At 40.5% G+C, this 21,948-nt stretch overlaps 2 protein-coding genes and 1 long non-coding RNA gene across 3 annotated transcripts in view; 1 reads left to right on the top strand and 2 right to left on the bottom strand.

Annotated features, from left to right (window-relative positions):
* The window catches only part of LOC102080390 (uncharacterized), a 64,670-nt gene extending 63,856 nt beyond the window's left edge, over positions 1-814 (bottom strand). The window contains exon 1 of the long non-coding RNA XR_003219891.1: positions 760-814. This is a non-coding gene — a long non-coding RNA (uncharacterized LOC102080390). The remainder of the gene's footprint in view (positions 1-759) is intronic.
* Positions 815-12,632: 11,818 nt separating this feature from the next.
* s1pr5a (sphingosine-1-phosphate receptor 5a) lies at positions 12,633-16,085 on the top strand. The gene is made up of 2 exons (XM_005468488.4): positions 12,633-12,805; positions 13,491-16,085. The coding sequence occupies exon 2, from the start codon at positions 13,793-13,795 to the stop codon at positions 14,924-14,926; it is 1,134 nt and encodes a 377-aa protein (XP_005468545.1). The 5' UTR covers positions 12,633-12,805; positions 13,491-13,792; the 3' UTR covers positions 14,927-16,085.
* A 1,471-nt stretch (positions 16,086-17,556) lies between these two features.
* On the bottom strand, positions 17,557-21,589 carry spc24 (SPC24 component of NDC80 kinetochore complex). The gene is made up of 6 exons (XM_003443081.4): positions 21,464-21,589; positions 20,795-20,969; positions 20,483-20,627; positions 20,285-20,389; positions 17,878-17,954; positions 17,557-17,775 (listed from the first exon to the last, which is right to left on the bottom strand). The coding sequence occupies exons 2-6, from the start codon at positions 20,958-20,960 to the stop codon at positions 17,669-17,671; spliced, it is 600 nt and encodes a 199-aa protein (XP_003443129.1). The 5' UTR covers positions 20,961-20,969; positions 21,464-21,589; the 3' UTR covers positions 17,557-17,668.
* Between the last annotated feature and the right edge of the window lie 359 nt (positions 21,590-21,948).

Raw genomic sequence — 21,948 nt, 5'->3', positions numbered from 1 at the left:
GGGGTAATTTCAGTGGAATGTTTAGAGTGAAGGTTTTACTCACTGCTTGGTTGAGTTTCTTTTTGTAAGAACTGTCACTGGCCGTGACATCAGTCTGTTTATGTGTGTAAGTGTGTGTCTGTGTGTGTGTGGGTGTGCGAACTGAGTTGGCTGTGCTGCAGATAAAAGTGAAGTCGAGCTCGTCGCTACATCAAAATCACACTGGGGGCGCGAGTTAAGCACTCAGCCAGCGGACGCGCTCGATACCTCAGCTCTCACACTGCGAAACACGGGATGTTTCGCTATGTGTCTACAGTACGTGTGAGTGAGTGCACACTTTTGTGATTGTCTGCGAGGCAGGCCGAGCTGGTTTTAATAGTTTCCAGAGGTTTGACGTGTGTCAGCCAATAAAAACACAAGCAGCTAGAAAACGTTGAGCAATTCAGTTCCTGTGTTCACCAGGTTATCTATGCCACGAGTACCAAAGACCTGACCTGTTCTGCTGGTTGTGTTTGCAAGGATACTGTACTGCGATAATACTTTCACACGCATCTATCCTGTACGAGCCACAGGAAGCACAGTAGGAAGAGGTGAGTCAGTGAAACTAAACATAAGCTGCTAAACTTGACCTCTGATCCAAAAATGTCCACAATGAAAGTGGAGAAAGCCCTACAAGCCAGTAGTGAAAAAATAAATCACCTCTTTATTACAGTTTTTGGACTAATGAAGCACAACTAACAGAGCTTAACGCTGGAACGCTAAGAAATTCAGAATTCCTACCAGTGATCCGGTATTCCCTTTCTTTCGCCCTCCTCTTTTTTTACGACAGACGCAGATGAAACCAGAGAGGGAATAACAATACTTTTGGTCTTAGTTAAATACAGGATCAGTAAAACATACCCAGCCTGGCCTCTGTAATGGTCTGGGCGAGCCAAAAAGCCTCCCGATTTCCCCTTCACAGGCCCACAACACACAACACACTCACAGAGCTCGCTCGTAATGAAGGGTTTCTGCTTGGCTGTTTTGTTTTTTTTTTTGAGGGAACCACTCAATGTATAGATGTATATGTATAGATATATACACAATGTATAGATTATATATTTCAGAGAAAGTGTGTCTCACATATAAGCAGAGAGACATGGGTGAAGGGTGGAAGTCAGCCTTTATAGTGTTTGCATATCTTCTTTTATGCTCAGCAAGTTAAATATTTTCCACAGGGCTGTTGTGCAGCAATAAAAATTGTTTATCCACTTGCACTGTAACACCAAAGATGTTTAAACAGGCTCATAACGTCCCTGTCAGACATGCGGTAATAAATAATTGCAGCATTAATCAACAGATGCCAAACAAACAGCTATAATGAAACGCAACTGTGAAAAATCTTCTTGTGGTTTGCAAAATCTGTCTTCATTTACATGGCATAGAACATACAGAAACCACAAACTATGTTATAAATAGCCACAGGAAGTGATTTCACCACATCAGGCAACTACAGCCAAGTTAATATAAATTCATGCAAAAAAAAGAAACCACGCTCATGTAAACAGCTGTCTAAACCTTTCCATAAGCTGTCACTGCATGATTACAAAGGCAAAACTCTATCCTTATTCGTTAGCACCGCTCAATTTTGTGTCTCTTGCACAGCGCGCACACAGTACAGTAATAATGAATGCAGATGTACTCCAACGCAACCGTGCAGTATAATGTCATTAATAATAGTGGTTTCTGAGGTTACACAGACCTCATTATTTTCTTTCATCAGCATGAAGGAAAAGTTATGTTTGACTATGACATTTGTTTAATGAGCCAGTTTAACTAGTACGCTCTGATGAGTCTTTGTGGAGGTGTTTAGCGTTTACAGTGGTTTCTAAGTTTCTGTTACTGTAAATGTTTAAGGTAGCAAAGGAAGACTTCATGTTCAAAAGCATTAATGTCGAAGATAAAACATGTCTTTCATGTCAACAAAAACAGAAACGGGCTTTGTAGCAGTTAAAAGTCCTTATTAAAAAAATAATCCGTGAGATTTTTTGGGTGGTCTTGCATGCACTGAACTAATCCAGAAAATGTCTTTTATGATATTTAGGCGTGAGCCCACACCTTGCCCTTTTTCGAGTCAGTCCAGTTTTGGTTTGACTTTCTAACTTTCCCATGGGCATTTTTTTATTCTTAAAGGCCACTGTTCTTTGCATTAATTATATTAGGCAGGTGCTTGGAGGGTGCTGAGGAGTGTGCTTATAGATATTTGAAATTTGCGTCACTTGGGGATTTCCTAACAGTGATATCTAAATTGTAATGTTTGCATGTTTTGCATGGTGTCACTTTTCTTTTTCACTCTAAAATAGTACAGAAAAAACACTACACCTGCTTAAGACATTAAAACAAATAATATTACCAAGTAAAATAAATGTAGTATTTCACTCCAGCTCCTCTGAAACTCTTAAACTCAAGATTAGGTTTGCATGACTGACAGCTCAAAATAAACCTCAGGTAACTTATACTGGGTCTCAGTTGAATCCCTCAATATATCGACTGCTTCACAGAAGTCATTTCTGCTCATCTTACTTTAAGGCCACACTTCTTTTAGAGTGACAAAACAAAGGTGGTAACTGGAACCAAATATGTCTCTTCTGCAATGCCCTGAAATAACAAAAGAGTGGTTAGGCACCCTCAGTGGTACTTCAAAGAGGAGTTACTGTGCAGCAGCCAGAGTTGTGGGCCTAAGATGGCCATACGATAATCATAAAAATGCAAAAGCAGGGGGGGGGGAAGCTACAAAACTGAGCATTTAGATCAATTTGAAGACTGAACTTGCAGGCCAAGTACATCATGCACATACTTATTTTACTATTTAACTCTTTCTGTAATATATGACAATGCAACAGCATGACAGAAACGAAGGAAAAGCATATAATAGAAAGTGCTGACCAAATGTTTGCATGCTACTATTGTTTCATAAATAGTACAAATCTTAATAAACTGTAAGAATTAAGAGAAGAAAAAAAGTTAAGGTAGTCTGTGTGATGACGTGGTCCTAATCAGCAGAACGTTGTTAAAAGTATTTCCTGCAGTGTAACCTGAGAAGGAATATTACTTTTCAAACCTGCATACAAGTGCAACAATGTGTGACAGGAACAACACCAAACAATGCATTGTTATAGAAGACCAAAAATCATAACACTTAAAAACCAGTTAGAGAGGGGAAAAATGAAGACTTGATGCATATATGATCTCCCCGATTTGAGTGTGTGCGCGTCGCCGGATCAGCTTCTTTATGATTGTTGCAGTTTTCAGTTTAAAAAACAAAACAAAAAAAAGGCTACCAGGAAGTCCAGCTTGTGGCCTGTGAAATTTACAGCCTTGTTTTTATTAGCGGTGAAGCTCAGATACAATAGTTGGGTGAACAGAAGTGTGCGTGTGGCGACTGGTCAGTGTGTGGTGAGAGGTAGGAGGTGCTGAATGTAGACAATGGGGTGGTGTAATGGGTTATTTTTAACCGCTGTGCTAACTACGCTGAAATGACTTTTACCTCATTTGCTGTTTCGAGCCACACAATCTGTCTACTCACATCTGTGTCACTTTTTGGGGACATATTAGACTGACTATTGTAGCACTAATCTGCCCCAACCTGTTTGTGCCCCTCACTTTCTATCTATACAGCTATTTAGACTTTCATTCACAAACTACAGCCCTGCTGGAAGTTAATTCAGTAGTTTGTACTGGGAGAAGCAGTCAGTAACTCAGAGCAGATGTAGTCTGTGTGTGTTCTCACAGACAACGCAGCCCAGGACAGACTAGTAAACAACATCTACATCATCATAAATCTTATGTTTGATCTTGAACATCTTTTGATCATCATTGGGTACCTGACCAATGATGAAACCCAGACAAAGACTTAAGGATCTGTCCCGGACAGGGATGCTGAATTCCCCTAAAACATCATCAACAATCATCATCTGTCTTTTCCCAAGCAGCCAAGCATGCCCACGCTCCCCTTGTGTGGAAGTGAAGGGAGCTCTTCCCAGAATCGGACCCTTTGGTGGAGAGTGTTGGTGGGCTGCTGGCGGGTCTCTATTTGAAAAAGTTTGAATAAATCTCACAGAGACCGTTTAGTAATTCTCATGACTCACCCCAACCACGCAGCCTGTCATGCATCCCTCCCCCGCCCACGCCCACTCTTTTTCTCCCCTTTTCTTCCCCGATGTGGGAATGCTCTTTTCGCTCTTTATTCCACTCTGGCCTCCAAGATGAACTCATCTCGAAAACCACTACTCTGCGAACAAAACGAGCTTTCATAAAACTGCCCCTTCACATGTCACCCCTCCGAACAGCTAATGTGGAAAAAAATACATATGGATTAAAACATGAGCGAGCCAGTCACTGACCAGGGGATTAAAGTCTCAGTGGAGCACACCGTCATCGTGGAAACATCTCAAATGTCAGCCTTTCAGTTTCGATCTACAACTTTTCGATCTACGTTTTTCTATTCCGGTTATGAAACCAACATGGGATTACGTCATCGTTGGTTCGGGTTTGACTACAGAATCGTCAAAATTAGAGTTTAAAAACTTACACTCTCGCAGAGCAACCCTATTAGGCAAGAATGCCCTTTTATCAAAGGTGACCCCATGACTTTCTGAGGCTTATCAGAGAATGCAGAAAACCAAGGGGGTAAAAGGTGGAAGGTTAAATGTTAAAATGTAGGAATGTGGCGACCAGTAGAAGGAAATGTCTGAGAAGTGGAACATGAGGGGAAACAAAGCCTCCATGGTTTGTGGGAGGATTGAAGGCTGCGGCGTTGTTACCGAGAAACACAGCATGGTAAAACACAGAACAGGACGAGAAGATCTGAGTTTAAAGCAACAGCTCTACTGTTTTTTCGTCTTGCTGCGAGTGTAGCTGACAAGACTCTTTTATGAGCCTTTTATGAGTCCAGCCAGGAGAAGATTAGCTTAAAGTCCAGAGATACACAGGCAGCTGAACAAAAATGATAAATGGTTTTATGGAGTGAAACAGGTGGACTGCAGATCGTTTCGCATTTGTGGGCAAGAAGTTCCTGGAGTCCCTTTTCTTGTGCCTGTTACCTTCCTGTTACTTCAGGAAATAATCTGCCATGCTAATCTGTTGTGAGTGTTTGTATTTATAAAGCAAAAGGTCCTTACTGTTGGTTGCACAACCACATTTTTTGCACATATGGGAGGGGTGTCACTCTTTGTCTAAAGCCCTGTTTCCTGTGGGACTGGTGTTTCATGGGCAACCTCAGGAAATCATTGTATTAAGTAATAGGTGACATGTGCAATGATTCCACACAAACCATGGAGAAAATAGACTGTACAGAGTTATGTAGCCATAGTGACATCACCTGTTTCTGGACTCGGTAACTTAGCATATTGGTCCCTAATGCTTATTTTATGCTATTAGCAGAGGTGTTTTCTGCAGAGAACACCAGGAACAGGAGAAGTGTAAAAAATATATCAAAGATTTAAAAAAATAAATGAAAAATACAGTATGAAAAGTGCTGGATGCGTCTGCAGTGGACACTATCATTTTAGTTCAGCTCTTTGAATGCTATCTTCCTTTATCGCCACGGCTCACTGATAGCCGTGGAGATAACAACAGTGCATGCAAGAGTGGCCAACAGACCGGTTACACCACATATTTTTAATAGTGACCCCATCTGAAACCTCTGCAGCCATCTGAAACCACCCACAGACTGAAGTAAACACGTTTGGTTGAGGGAGTAAAGTGCTAACCTATCTGCGAATCTTGACTCATAAGCTGCAACCCAAAATCTGTGCGCAGACATATTTGCTAATTACTGCTAAGTAACTGAATAATACATTACTGAAATTTTACCCACCCAAACTAAAGCAAAACTGTCTTGAACAGGCTGTAAGTTTATTAAAAATCTTCAAAAAGCCACAAATGCAGTTGGCAGGGTCAGTTCAGTATCTCCAATTAGCCAATGCAAGGCTTAGCAGACAGCTACTGGATACAGGTCACGTCACTGATGCTCAAGTTGTGGAAAGAGCAAGTCCAAATTCATTAGAAGAGCGAAATGCATGAGGATGATGAGATGGATGAAGGTGTCACTGAGTAAGGAACGCTGTGCTGCAATTATTGCCTGCAGACATGAGTAAGACAGCGTAACCTGTGATATGTTAGCAAGATAGTAAATGGTATTTCTTTCCTCTTAATCTTATAACAAAAAAAGCTAGGTGTGTTTACGGCTGCCAGTTGGTTTACAGCGGAAACAAAGGGCAAGAAGGTGTTTTCATAATCAAACTACTTTTACACCTTCCAGTGTGTAAAAAAACAGTTTGCAGACCTTGACACCCTTGTATAACCAAAGAACTGAGCTTTCTAACATGAGCTGGTGCTATAAATGGGTAACCAAGTAACCTCTTAATGCACAGCTCATTCAACCTGTTGGGGCTCGTGTTGGGGGTAGTGTCGGGTTAACACTAATGACTTTTTCTAGACTTTTTTGCCTGTTTGAAATACCCAAATGAAAAATATGTAACTCCAAAATTAATGTATGAGAGCTCATATATAAGGTGACTTCTTCTAGATTCTTATTTGCAGTTTCAAAATTAAAATATTGGGCCTTTTTAGACTGGTATGACTGTTTACTTGGAGGACTTGCTGAACAACGTAATTTACCATTGTTGTTTATTTAGGATCATTTAGAAATGGCAGCTCCGTCACCTGTGATGTCGGACAAGCAAATAAACATTTAAAATTAATACTGAGTCAGACTTTCCCAAAAGAAATCTTTTTTAACAGACAGACATGAGAAAGGTCCTGATCCTCTCGTGCAAACAAAAGCTCTGAAAGGCCTTAGGGTAACCGCAAACAAAACAAAAGGCAGGCCAATGCAATACGCCATGCAAGTGAAAGTGACCCAAACTATTGAGATTCAAATGGCAGAAACAGCGGCTTTTGTCGCTAATGAGGTGTTACGCTTGGCTTCAACAGTGCCGCTTGGACTGTTTGCCATTAAATATAAATACAAAGCTAATTCTTCATGCAGGCCAAGACAGTGGAGTGGTCAGCTAAAGTCCCCTTCTGCATAGCTCAGTTTCATTCACACCACTGTGGAGTTCAGTAAACACAGCTGCAAGCGAGCTGAGACAAAGTTGTGAATAAGGAGAAAATGACAGATAATTTTTCTCCAGCTCGCACCGGTCTAGCTTTACGGTGAGAACTGGTGGAGGTTTACATAGTAAATGAGGATGTTTGTGTTTTCATATGGACATAACTGACTTTCACATATGCTCCGTATAATGTCTAATCAAAATGGTCCCAAAAGGCAGCCTCTTCCTGTGTTTATTTATGCCAGAAAATCCCCACTGACCATATCAACTTCAACCAACAAAGCTTTTCCGCCTCGTGACTCCGAAGACTTGGGAATAAATTGAAAAATGTGAGAAATAAAATAGTGCATTTTGCTCTGCAGAGGCCTTCAGTTTTGCTTCAACAAGGAGGAAAAGGTTTAACAGTTCTGCCTAAAAAAAACAAACATGGGCTGAATAGAAGCAAAGCATTATTAGATGTTCAGCTCTGTTGAAAGAATTTATCCGCTGCATAACGCACACTGTATGTAAATGTCACTTTTTGCTCCAATCAGATGCCAACTTTAAAGACTCCAATCAGTCTGCATGCAGTTGGAAAGCACAATTAGATTAAATGCAGAAGTAATTACCATGCAAAGTATCCTGTGGCCATGATTGGATTTGAGGTGTGAGGAGGCTGAACAGAAACACACAACATGGAAGCAGACTTGTAGAAACACATCCAGTTTTTACACATGTTCCTATTTCTCCTTATTGGGAGCTCAAAGCATGGTTGTTGCCTGGCACAGCTGCGCATGAAACAGTGTGGCAGTTAAGATGAACAGATACAGGCTATTTCTAGGGCTCCCATAAATCTCTGGCAGCACCAACAATGCTGGACATTTGAGTTTATACAGCTCTGGTTTGTTTCTCTCGTTCTTTCTTTTCTTTTGTAATAGTCCTGTGTTGTAGTTTTTCCATATATACCCTGCAGATCCAGTTTGATTTATTTACAAACAGACAGGAGGAGCAAAATCTTGACCTTAGTGTCAACTCAACTGTTGAGAAATGTGGAGAAAAAACACACGAGAGAAGAATAGAGACACAAAGCATACGCAACTAAGATAAATACATAACTTAGGAATCCCAAAATGAAGAATGCCAAAAGAATAGATACTAACAAACAGAGCTAATTTATGGACACATATTTTTCTGAAGTGATGTGATGAAGCTGGAAATGAAGCTTTAGTGATTGATGTGGTCTTTTATTTTCTTGCAATTCTTTCAGCCTCTTCATTTCTGCACTGTTTTGGATGCCTGGTGGTAAGTGGAGGAGAATTCTTAGCTAAGATTTATGGATTTCACTCTGCCAAGTCAAAGTTGCATTGCATTTCATAAAAGCTCAACAAAGGACTTCAGTGCAATGTCCTTAAGAAATGTTATTGTAATTGCTCATCTTAAATTAATTTACAAAAGTTTACATAATCAGGCTCCTTAGTGGCCTTGTGGCTCCTCTTAAAGCTTTGGGTTTGTGAATGCTTGGGAACATCTGTTGGAAACTCCAAGGTGCCATTATGGAAATCCTCCATTTACTCATATTCACAGTATCAACTGTCATGCTGAAAAATGCTGAAAACATATTTGTCAATGAGACACTTTCCAGATTTTACTGCATAGTGGATCAAAATCTGATGTTACTGTTCTGTGTTCAAATGAATGTTTTAAAGATACACTGCACATCAAGCTCAGATATGCCAATATTTCATTTTCTAGCTCTTTGAGGATCAGTTTTTGGTACAAATACTTTTTTATGTTTGTCTAAATTGGCATTTCTTATAGATTCATCTAAAAAAATGGGAACAAATTATGAGTTTTTGTGGGAGGCTGCTTCTAACAAATTGCCTAAAGATACAATTAAAAATCTGTTCTTTCCTAAGTTATTTGTTTTGTGCAGACACAACACTGGTTCGTCCTTTGTATTAAGTGCCTTTTTAATGCTCAAATGCTTCATAGGTCAGTGTTAAGTGACTTAACAAACAACAAAGCTTTTCTGTGAAAATGGTCAGGTCCAAGGACTGGACTGAAAACGAGTTTTAAAAAAGCCTGGAGAGCTTTTGCACCAGACAGCCGGTCTGATGAGATGAGAAAGTCTGGCTCTTTGGAAGCAAAGTATAAAAAAATGGGGGCTCAGAACTTTTGCACAGCCCATGTGACCCTATATGCTTTAAAAGCTTAACAGGATACAGGTTTTTATGCCTTGTTTTAGGCCATAAATGCTAAAATATAAATAATGGCTAATATGAAGAGCTGTTGGTTACAGTACTAATGTAGCACCAAAAAACAAAGATTTCTTTTTACTGGAGATGCTGGTGATGAATTCCTGGTATTCTATCAGTCGGCGCACCTTCATATCATATCTAGGTCAATCACACTAACAATCACAATAACCACATCACTCGCAGTTTATCTCGTGCTGAGAAAGTATCTACTCCCTCATAAGAGTGGGGGGAAAAAACAACCTTACTAATGGGTTTTAAGAACTGCAATGTTCCTTGTATCCACACTCCTGACCCACAAAGAACTACATCTAATCTTAAATGGAACTAGTGACTTTTCCCATCTGCTGTTCATAGTGAGATAAGAACCACTCTCATATCTGTTGTCAAACCTAAATGCAGGTAGGAGCAGGTTTGCATAGCACACTTCAACTAAAGCTCACAGATTTAGAAACTACATCTTGTTTGGATCTCTGCAGCAGCGACTCCAGGAAGGTTTCTGCTCAAGGGGAAATATGTATATATATATTGTAATGTAGATTCTGTTACTTCACTAATGAGCCAGTCTTAGTGGATCCACTCTTTATGTTTTGTTATTTAAAGCGCACTGCGTCTCTACATTACAAAAAGCACTAACTTTAGAATTAGAGGGGCGTGAATTCCTTCCATTGTGTTCACTAAATAACATTAAAGGTATCTGTGTGTTGTGTTAGCATGAGGTGAGAATCTCATTTCGACGTGTGATGTTTGCACCACGAGTGTACCACCAGTGACTTGTCAGCGCAGTGAGAGCAACAGGTTTTCATAGTGCGTGACACAATGATCGTGAAAGAGGTGTTTTATAAAGTGTGTGAAAAGCCACTTTCGTTTCTGATGTGAAATAAATAAAAGAGAAACAGCCAGACGCCTTAACAATATTTACCTCAAACATATGCTCAAAAAATATTTACACCCCAAAACACTGACTTTAAGTAATTTGATTGCATGTAAATTTAATTTAATGTTATATTTAATAAAATCTGGTCAAATCAAATTTACGTGATTGGTGTACACTCAGCTTATACCGAGCATGTTTTAATGATTAAGCACTTGAATAAACAAACCCTTTGACTTCATATATTTCAGCTGCATCTTTCTCAAATTGATTGCTTCATGTCTGTGAGGCCAAACAATCATTTTCAGTCAGAGATAAACAGAGCAAAGCAGACAGTGCTCAAAACAGCAGCAGCAAATCTAAAGGGAGCTATCACGACAAAAGCAGGACTGACTGACTTCCTTTCTGCAAGTGCTTTAACGTCACAGGAAAAAATCAGCCCTAGCTTGGCGGTTTGGACAGAACATACCAAACACAGAAAGCCTCCACAGGCAGAGAGACGGCTGGGTGGGTCACGACTGGTCACTCTGCTGCTAAAAAGCCTGCCTGTGGCCTGGGGGAGGAAGGGGTGAAGGAGCAGCTCCCTACTGTGGGAAAAAAAAAAGAAAAGAAGACAGAGCAGAAAGCCCTGCTGTTGTTGGCTTTGTGTGTTAACTAATCAGTGGCAGCACAGTGAGAACTTGTCACAGTCTCACTACGGGGGGCTAACTGCCATTTGACTGACAAGGCTCGCGAGGAGAGCTTCAGCCCGGTTATCACTGTGTGGGCTTTAGGAAGCAGGGGAAGAGATAAGTCAGGGGCACCGTTCGACCGCAGCCCAGGCAGACACCAACTGCATATTCACTTAAGGCGGTTAAAAGAGTCCCCAGACCAGGAGGTGTGCAACTGATGAGGCTGGAATAAGAGAATGACAAATAAAGCCTGTATTAGTTATTTTAGACCCCAAATTCTGCAGCCGAAGGCCACTTAAGGCCTCATTAACCTCTAAAATTAGTCATTCAAATCTGGAAATGAGTAAGATGCACTAAGAGTTGTTTGTACGTCAATCTGTAGTCACAGCGTGGCTACACCGTGTGTCATCTCCGACCACTGACTTCATCTGTGTTTTTCTCAAGGATATCCCTCTCCTTTCGAGGCACAATGAAGCAGCTTCCTGTTTAGAGAGTCCAATCCTTTGCTCACCCACCCTCACATTGCGCAAAGTCCACTGCTCCCGGGGTTTTGGGAATGACACGCTTTCATTATTGTGAAGAAAACAATCAATTGGTGAATTCATAAAGCTGAAAAAAGAGTGAGGTGTCGTCTATTTATTTCAAAACAGTCCCGATGAAAGCTGCCCTCTGTTTGGAGACACAGCTCAGAATGAAAATGAAGAACCACGGGACTCGTGCTGCTGGTTGTTCAGTCTGCAGAATATCAAAATGATATTTAGCTTCCAATTATTTGAAGAAGACCCTTGATTTCAAGTTCCTTGTTTTATTTTTGATTTGGTGGTTTTCGTGCTTAAGAAGAAGAAAATAAAGCATAACTAAGCTGGTTTCTGTCATCTGTAGCTGACAGTCACTTCAGGAAATGCTTGTTAAAATACATTTCATGCAGAGAAGAACGTTTTTCCCTTTTCTGCTGTTTCAAATCAGTTGAGTGAATGATAGAGGGCTGGATGAAAGGTGTGAGATGTGTGAATTTTAACGGAAGATATTACAAGTTATGGGTTTTTCCTTGTGTTCTGGAAATGAGTAATGTATGGCAGACACTTAAATGCCTCTATGTACAAACAGTCTGGCTTGTTCAATGACAGAGAAGGACAAAAACTTTGTGTGTGTGTTGAAAACCCATATCAGAGACCAATTATTACTCAAAGCAGAAACATGCTTCTGTCTAAACACATGGGTGAAAGGGATTTTTTTAATGCTTTATAGATGACATGTTGGTCAAAAAAAGAAAAGCTGAGTTTTGATGTGTGAGCTAAAAGATAATTACAGCCGAGGCCTATCTGACCGAGTTATTTTCTGAAATCTGGGGTTTCTGGACTGTTAAACGGATCCAGCTGCACAGAGTCTCACAAATGACTGTTTTTTCCACTGACAAAGTTTTGAGTTCCCTTTGGAGTCTCTCTTTTTTATGAACTGTGAGGAACTGAGAGAGGAGAGGGAGAGTGAAAGAGAAAATCAGACAAAACCAGAGGAGCAGCGCGCAGCCACACGTCCATACACACTTGAAATTTTTTAAAAATCCACTTGGCAGCTCTCTTACAGCAGCCCGTAGCTGCGCCCTGGGGACAAACTGATAAGGTGAAAAAAAAATCCCACTCTCTTCCTCTTCTTCTGTTGCCGTGACAAACAGAAACAATCTGTCTTAGAGGTGCAATTTATCACAAGGGCAAAAAAACAAAACAAAAAACAAACATATATATAAAAAATGAAGGGGTCAGGCGAGAGAGGGAGAGGAAAACTCGTTGAAACAAAGAGTCGTAGACCAACCCACTGCAAGTTCAGTCCTGCCCTCCTCTATTCCCACAGCACAGTCGCGTGTGGCTGTAGTGCGCTGTGATCGCAGAGCCTGCGTCCTCTCCTCCTGCCGAGGGATCATTTCAAACTCTTACTGGATATTTAAACGTTTTTAAGGTGCGTTAAAGTTTTTATTCTCTAACTTTTTTTTTAGTTTGTTTCTTTTTATTCTGCGTGGGTAAAATGTATGACTCGCTTTAAAACTCATCAGTGTAGTTCATTTTGACTTCATATCGTGTGTTGGCCAGCTCTTATTTTACGTATGCCAATTAAGGCTAGACTTAGTTGTTAAATAAATAAATGACAAAGTAAATGAAATAATATACAAAAAGCACAGAGTTAATTATGTTATCTATAGGACTTGTAGGTTTGGAGAGGTTAATGCATATTTACGCATGAATGGCAAATGGCTCTCTATGAGCTGGGAGCCACTTTGAAGTTTTTATGTGTAGTAGCAGTGAAAGAAAACATTAATTTAAGAAATTAAAAAGCAGAAAACTATAGCTTCTACTGCAACGAATTAAGGAAAATGATCAATTACAGCTTCCTCATTATTTCCATTCAAGCTTAAACCATTTTCCCCGATGAATTCATTACAGCTATTTTGAAGTTGTTACAGTAAATGGTCATTTCCCGCTGGAGACTTCCAATCCTCATTAGTCATTAATGTGATTCCAATCGAGTGTAGTCTTTTTATTATTATTGTTGCATTTTCGAATATTGGAGTTTAAGTGATCCCCTGTTTCCTTTCCTCCGCTGTTTCACGTCTCACGTTTACTTTTTCCTCTCTTGTTTTACGCAGGTTCGCTATCATCGCCTCCTAGTGCGCACCCCAAGCATTGAAAATTTAGATTTTTGGAGGAAACTTTGTCATACCACAGGAAATCCTAAGTGATAGCATCAAAGGAAGGCTTTCCACCCTGCATATTTAAGTTCCGAAAGAAGAAACAATGCTCAGGTGGAGGACTGTATGACACCTCATCTGTGGATCTAACCTAAAGTCAGAAAAGGCAAAGGAAAAAAAAAAATCTCGGGGAAACACAGAAACGTGCTGCCTGTGTTGCTGTAGCCCCATCTTTTACCCCAAGGCCTACCTCTGCAACTATGTCTGTGATGTTTAGTGAGTACCAGAGCGACACCGTCATCAAAGACCACTACAATTACACGGGCAAGCTTTCCAGTGACAAGTACACAGAAGGACTCAAACCCGAGGCCATTGCGTTCCTGCTGGTCTGTCTGCTCATTGTTGCAGAAAACGCTGTGGTGCTTCTGGCCATATGGAAGAACAAGAAGTTCCACGTTCCTATGTACTACTTACTGGGCAATCTGACTCTCTCTGACCTGCTCGCAGGCTTCACCTACATGGTGAACATCATTACGTCTGGTGTCCACACATTAAACATGACACCTGTGATGTATTTCCTGCGTGAGGGTGGTGTGTTCATCATGCTGGCCGCCTCCGTCATCAGCCTGCTGGCCATCGCCATCGAGCGCCATGTCACCATGGTGAGGATGAAGCCGTACCAGGGCAATAAACAGGGGCGCATGTTCGCTCTGATTGGAGCGAGCTGGGTGCTGTCTGTATTCCTGGGTGTCCTGCCAGTCCTCGGCTGGAACTGCATGGGTAAACTGGGCCAGTGCTCCACAGTCCTGCCGCTCTACGCCAAGAGTTACATCCTCTTCTGCATCACCATCTTCAGCGCCATCCTCATGTCCATTGTGGTCCTGTACATCCGCATCTTCCGCATCGTCAAGGCCAACACTCAACGCCTCGCTTCGGTTCCGCACCGGAAAGGTCTTTACCGCAAGTCCCAGAAGTACATGGCCCTGCTGAAGACAGTCACCATAGTGCTGGGAGTCTTCATCGCATGCTGGCTGCCTCTCTTCATCCTCCTCCTGATGGACTTCTTCTGTCCAACCGGAAAGTGCAAGGTGCTCCATAAGGCAGACTACTTCCTGGGCATCGCTATGATCAACTCTCTTCTTAACCCCATCATCTACACCCTGACCAGCAAGGACATGAGGAGGGCCATCATCAGGCTGCTCTGCCGACCCTGCCTCATGACAGAAGACGGGCAGGTGAAGAAAATCGGGATGCCCTTCCTGGATTGTAGCACCACTAAGACGCAGACGGATGCAGCTTCACACAGGCTGGAGGGCCTGGACACGACAGTCTCCTCCGGTAACTTGACACCCTCGACGATTAAAGCCATTTATCCTAGGATATCTAGGACATGACACGGTGCCTCGCTCTTGAATTAGCACTGACAGCAAGCACTCGGACTAAGAACTTTGCCTTTAGTGTGTGATTCGATTAACCCCTCTGAACTAAGATGCATTATTGACTATGCAACAGGAGTTGAAGTTTTGTGTTGTGCACTCTGACATTGTTTCAGTTCTCATCAAAAGAATGTGCAACATGTTTGTGGCGATGTCCAAACAGGGAGAAAGACCTTTATGGTTAAGCATTCAGTGTAAAAATATAAACTTTAATCTTCACAACTCATATAAAAGTGTGACTAACAGAAACATCAGTGCCTTAAATAGTAGCTTTAAGTTTCATGTAGGAAAAGAACAACAACAAAAAACAGCATTAGTTTTTTTTTTTCTTTGACTTAACAAGGCCAGTATTCTGATCAAGCACTTATCAGACAAATCAAAGAGTGTGTGCAGATGTTTCACATAAATGCATTTTGATAGACTGAACCCAAAGCCAAAGCACGAGATTAATCCTTATCTCTCCTCAGCCTGAGTAGCACATAATGATATGTTGTCATAAATGTGGAGCATCCACACCCAGCAACGCTCCTGCCAAACCCATGTAATTTCTGCCATATGAGTTTCTGGTCAGCGGCGCTGCTCGCCAGAGGTCCCCCCCTCCTTTTCCTCTGCAAACATCATACGCTCAGCGGCCTAGAGAGGACGTCATACAGAGGGGCTGAGCTGGGTGGTTCGCTGCTTTGGAGGTCCTTTTAACATATGTAGCGACACATGATGAATGCCTAAAAGCAATAAAAGCTGACAGCGGAGGCTTGTAGACGCCTTCTGGGTTTGACAGAGCAGTATGTGGCAGTGAGATGTTTTAGCTGTGGACTTTGAAGAAAGCTCGAGCTCGTTGTGTTTGATGAAATGGTGTAAACTTATTTTCTCAGCATTAACTGATGCAGCACCAACAGTAGCGACCGATCACAACCCATCAGAGTGTGTGCAACCTGGTGAATTAACTCTGTACTTATTTTAATACTGTACATTAATGAGAGTAAAATATATATTTACAGTTTTTTGTATACTTTGTAAATACTTCTAACCTACTTGTGTAGTATTTTTTTGTATAATTGTCATTTAAGTTATGATGGTTTTATAAGTGCACTGAATAAAAATATGTGAACGATTTTTACATCGAGGTCTCTTTGTGTCTTCTAAAGTTTCACAAGTCTCACAAGAGGTCGACATCCTTCCTGTTTCTTGCTACAAAACAATATCTATACATATACCTGGCACTTCCTGACTTATACAATAGGAAAACAAAGTATCCAACTCGAGATAAAAAAAAGAGTCAGTAATAGACATATTTAAAAATGTTACCTCTCTATCACCTACTGTACATGGAGAAAAATGTGAAGTCACGCAATAAATGATGTGTTTGTAGCACTTTGTGTTTGATTTGACACATTTCTGGTACTCCGAGACGAAATACGACACCGTTACTTACTAAAGCTGGTCTTAAATTATCATGCCGCTACTTAATTGGTACTGAAAATACCTAAACTGACGACAAGTGGAGCATTTACCGAGTTACACAGAAGCATCGCTTAAATAATTCGGCAGAACTGAAAGCTCAAATACCTACTCAAACATCATCAAAGGAAAGCTCAAGAATACTAGACTGGAACGCGGGCTTAAGTGACAAAACCCCACCTCCATGGAAACCACTTGCCAAAACCACCGAATGATGTGTGCTGAGGCAGAGGTATCGATGAAGTTGCAGAAAGAAAAAAATAAAAAAAACAGTGCGCTTAATGCTCTGTTTACCGTAAGGAAACCACATTCTGGTAGCTGTGAATTTATGTCTCCCTAAGTCTGTATATGTCATCCTGCCCACTCTAAACCAAACACCATCCTGCAGAGAAAGGGGTGACTTAGTTCTTGTAGAACAAGGCCTGAGGGTATATAACACAACCCACAGTGTCATGCGTGGGCAACCAGGATACTTTATATTTGAACAACTATCTCCTGCTGCAAATGCACAACTTGCTAGTTCAGCAAAGCCACATATAAATGATGATGGGGGGATTTTAATGGCCTCGTAGTTCATGTTTTACTTTTGCAAAAGAAAAAAAGAGGCCCAACAACAGCCACTGCAGACTGGACATAAAGGGAAAATTCAAATAAATAACTAAACTTGATATTTCTATTTGGATGTTTAAGGCGATCAATACAAAGTAAATGGAGCTAAAATTACAGGATGAGTGTGATTGCCATATCAAACTAGATAATAAAATTACACTGAAAAGTGTAAAGCTATTAAATTAAATACTAAGACACCCAGTTTATAATAAATTAATTAGACTACCTTGATATGGTGGCGTTAATGAAGGAAAAAAAAATAAAAACCTTTATTTACTGATTTAACCTCTAAATCTTTTCTTAAATCTGTCAACAGCCTTTTCCTTCAATCTTTAAACTATATAACACTCAGTAAAGCAAAATGCCATCTCTAAAGACATTTAGAAAAGCTGTAGATGACACTCTACAGCGACATCTAGTGACCGTCAATCCACTCAGTCTCATCCCATCCTCAGTACTGAAACACATTAGACAAAGGGGACTCCGACCAACATTTTAGGCACTAAACAAAAAGGCACAAATCCAAGGGTGTGACAATTTTAATTTTTAAAAACATGAGAACAGAACACGCACATCCACAGACAAACAAATAACACACTCAACTCCTCTGACTACTTCACATCCGTCCTTCGGCTACCACTCGGTGCTGACGAAGCCCCACAGCTGGTCGCTTACATCAACGCGAGAGCGCGAGGAGGTGTCAATGTTGATGGGGGTTGCCAGGTCTGCACCATAATGCACTGCAATGTAAGGAAAGGAGCTGACGGTCTGAAGCCACATCAACACCAAACTTCAAGTACATGAGATGATGGTGCACTGAAAATGAGAAAACATGACTGTACCTCCTTTTAAAATGTTCGCCGGGGTGTCATATTCCCACTTGATCTTGGTTATTAGGTAGTAGACCTGAGCCACGTATCTGTTAAAAAAGAGAGAAAAGAAATAAGAATAAACAGCTCCCAACTGAATTCACAAACAGTCAATGCGTCAGATCATCGCTGATTACATGCCTGCACAGTGCAGTGTTTAAAGCTCTTTACAGACATGTGATACACAACACTGTTGCCTTTTCTATTTTGACAGGAAGTACCATAAAAGGGTTAGAATATAAAAACAAAAATAAAAGGAAGTACCGGTACCATAAAAAAATCAGCTAATTGATTTTTAAAAAAAATCAAGATCTGGCCATAGTGGCAATTATTCAAACTCACAACATTTTTAAAAAAAGCATATAAAAAGTGAAATAGTTGAGGTGGGAATCATCTGATACAATAATATTGAGATTTTTAACATTATGTGATCTGCTGATTATTGCAATACCTTACATTGTGATTTAGCACCTTTTTCAACTGCAAATGATGTCCTCAAAGTTTAACTTTGTCAGTATCTGTTACATTAATAAGATAAAGTTCTCTCACTTCAGTTATTTTTTGCTGAAAGATGAGATTATCAAACATACCAACACTGACACTCAAACCTGCCATTAGACGGCATCAGTCTGCAATCAGTCTGATACTGAATGGGGTCAAGTTGGCAATTACATGCAATCTATTTCTGATAATACACCAATTAATTGTAATATAACTTCAAAACTCACTGTTGCTGTCTACATAGACATAAATTCACATTTAACAAAAATTCACATTTAATTATTGCAGTGTGCAATCTGTATTTATAAATCAGATAGTTATCTGCAAACCTTCAACAATCTCTCTGAGTGACTGCAGTCGGTCCAAGTCAGAGTGCAACTGTTTGGAGAAAGGTTGCCCCCTATCAGGTGAACTGCACAATCGCAACTCAGTCACCACAAGTGACTGAATGTGAAACAAAATCAACAGGAAGTGACCGACATAGACGTAAGAACACCGCTGTTGTGTGACTCAGCCATTAGATTGCTCTGAATTAGGAGTTAGCTTTGCCAAGCTGAGTGTAACCAATGTTGATTTAATGTAAGTTTGCTCAGCCAACATTATACCAGGTGGTGCATGAGATGAGCCCTCTTGTTTGTCATACTCCCTGACTATTTTAATTTATTATTTATTAAAATTTTCTTTATAAAGGCTTAATTCAATAGCTGAGATAAGCATATTCAAACTTTGATCATTCATATCCAGTATGCATAATAAGACATGCCGTTTACTCCAGAGCTGTCAAAAGCCCGGGAATGTTAAAGGCAACCGTTTGGAGAAGCATAGCAGACAACTGTCACTGTTACAAAAACAGTAAACTGGAAGTGCAGGTTTGCAGCAAATTCAGAAGAAAGATTTCCACAAACACCCACAGGCAACAAACTCACTTCCGCTTCCATTTAAGTTTATCCAAAACTTTGATTATTTTCATAACTGATGAATCTTGTTAATCCAGCCTGTCAAGACGTGTCTTCATTGCATTAAATATTTTACTGTAAAGTGTTTTGTTGTTTTTTTTTTTAAATCACCTTTAATGGTTGAACATTGTAATGCTAAATAAAAAAGTAAACAAATGATTTTTGCAGAAGTCTGTGCACACCTCTGGCAACTACAGGCATGCATGCTGCTTTTTTTCCTCTCTCTGTGATATTTATAGGGCAATGCTGATGCTAGAATGCAAAAACAAAACAACCCCCCCCCCCCGATGTTCACACTTTGCTCCATGTGCAGCCTGTTAGGCATGCACAGCACAGTGAGATTGTGACATAAAGCTGGTGTGTCAGGCAAAATGAATTTTATGATCATGTTTTTGCTGTTTGGGGTAATCTCATCTCGCCAAAAACAATGATTTACTTAGCTACCTCAGCAACTAAGGTCAAAGAAACACATGCTCACAGTTGTAATCTCATGCTTACTTATGCATTAATGTGACCTTTTTGGAATGACTGCATAACTGAACCACCACTACTACAATCCATCTCTGCAAGTCAAACACACATTAAAAAGTGAACTTTCCCAACCATGAGAACCATTTACGAGAATTCGATAACTTAAACATGACTTTTTAAGACCCATCTCACATCAATCCTGATGAAAAAGTTGAAAGAATTTAAAGAAAAATCCTGGAATTAAAAAATATCCAGATTGTCTTCACTGTTCACACGTAAAGTTGAGAGTATCTGCACTTTTACTGTTGATGCACAACTGCGCATGGGTGGGGTTCAGATTTGAAACAGGTCGTGTATATGTGTATATATATATATATATATATATATATGCATATGCATATATATTCTTATTTGAGATGAAACCTTTTTTTAACTAATTGTACCACACTCACACTGCTGAAGGGATGACCTCGGTGGTGTCTTCTTCGACTTCACTCTGAAGAATCTCAAGCTCATTTTCAGCGTTTCTCAGACTCTCAAACTCTCTCTGAAGAAACCTGGAGGAGGGTTCAGGAAGATAACAAATAAAATGGACTTGGTTTATAGCCGTTTTTCTTCATGACAAACACACGCCTATAAAAAAAGGATACTGTAATTCTGAGTCAGTGATCTGGCTCTTGGCTGTGCACTGCCTCAGCTGCTCCTCCAAGCTCTCCAGCTCCTTCTCCCTTTGCATCTTCTCCTGTTCCATGTCCAACAGCCTCTGACCTGCATTCTCTTCAATCTGAGCCAAATCTGAGGATGGAGGACAGCGACACACAGAGAGAAAACAATGACGTTTTTCTGACACAGACAGACGGTTTACATGAGTGCCACAAAATTTCACAGCCTTCACTTTGGATTCATGTGTCCATGAAAATGCACCCGACGGTGTGAAAGGAACAAACGGGCTGTTTGCTTACCTTTTAAAATCTGTGTGACAATCTTCGCTGTTTCTGTGTGCTGATCAAAAAGAGCCTGATGTTCATCTTTCAGTCCTTTCAGTTTGTCAGGCTGGCTGCTGTTGATGAATCCCACCAAAGCCTCCCCAGTCTCCTCCAAATCTTGAAATTTATGACCTTGAGCCATAATGGGCAGCTAGAAAGCACAGAAGATACTAGATTAAAGTGAAAACAATGTCGGTTAATGCTGTGAGAGAGTTTATGAAGACTCATTAAGCTTCAGGGGTAAACATGCAACCGTGAGAAACACCCAGATGAGTTAGTCTGACTGTGTAATAACACAAAGTAAAGTTTGAGTATCTTGATAATTCCGTTTAAAAAGGGGAAGAGATTATTTTCGCTCTTGGACATACGCTCCTGTTACAAACTGTACGTTAAACAGTTTAGAAAACATTACTTTCCATTTTAAGCGCTATAGGTGAAATTTTAAGGCCCATAAAGACTTGTTTACGTTTACGAATCAAAGCTTCCTTTGAACGGTAGTTGCGTATCAAGCTAGCATGCAATAAAAAGGCTAACAAACACAGAACGAGTGCCCAACAACATCCTCCAGGGTATGTCAATCAAGTAACAACAGGGCTATGGAAGGAAGAAGCATGTTTTGAGGTCAAATTAAAACCGTAAACATACCGACTAGCACTCCTCCAGGATTCAAATTCATCCGCTGAGCGCGCCGCTTCTTTTCTTCTTCGTTGGTAGTAGTCTGACTTTCAGACCGTCCTTAAGCTCATACCGCCCCCTAATGTACACCAGTCAAATGACAAAACATGCGAGGACTAGTTGATTTTACAGAAATCCCAGTTGTAATTTTACTTTAAATGATTTTAAACACGCTGGTTAATCATTTAACTTTGCAGATGTTGACCTTTTAAAGCAGCTTTGCATGAGGAATGGAATAAGGTACAAGTCTTGTGTATTGATACACTTTCAACCCTGCCCCCCCCCCCTTGTTATTTTTCCAACTATAGTTGGGGAAAAAACCATTTCCAACCACTCGCTTTTGAAACTGGCCAAAACAAAAGATACAACCCACTCAATATAGCAAATTGATTTTGCAGTTATAAGACAGGCCAACCAACAAGCTGTTTTGAGCTACGATGCACTTCTACAAGCCC

Source organism: Oreochromis niloticus, linkage group LG4, assembly GCF_001858045.2.
Source record: "Oreochromis niloticus isolate F11D_XX linkage group LG4, O_niloticus_UMD_NMBU, whole genome shotgun sequence".
Lineage (NCBI taxonomy): Eukaryota > Metazoa > Chordata > Actinopteri > Cichliformes > Cichlidae > Oreochromis > Oreochromis niloticus.
This window is presented reverse-complemented; position numbering and strand designations above follow the sequence as displayed.

Bases quoted from the DNA above. Each gene is read 5' to 3' on its own strand.
- s1pr5a (XM_005468488.4), top strand. From the start codon at position 13,793: ATGTCTGTGATGTTTAGTGAGTACCAGAGCGACACCGTCATCAAAGAC.
- spc24 (XM_003443081.4), bottom strand. From the start codon at position 20,960: ATGGCTCAAGGTCATAAATTTCAAGATTTGGAGGAGACTGGGGAGGCT. The intron at 20,628-20,794 runs GTAAGCAAACAG...CTCCATCCTCAG, and splicing joins TGTCACACAGATTTTAAAAG to ATTTGGCTCAGATTGAAGAG. The intron at 20,390-20,482 runs GTATCCTTTTTT...ACCCTCCTCCAG, and splicing joins ATCACTGACTCAGAATTACA to GTTTCTTCAGAGAGAGTTTG.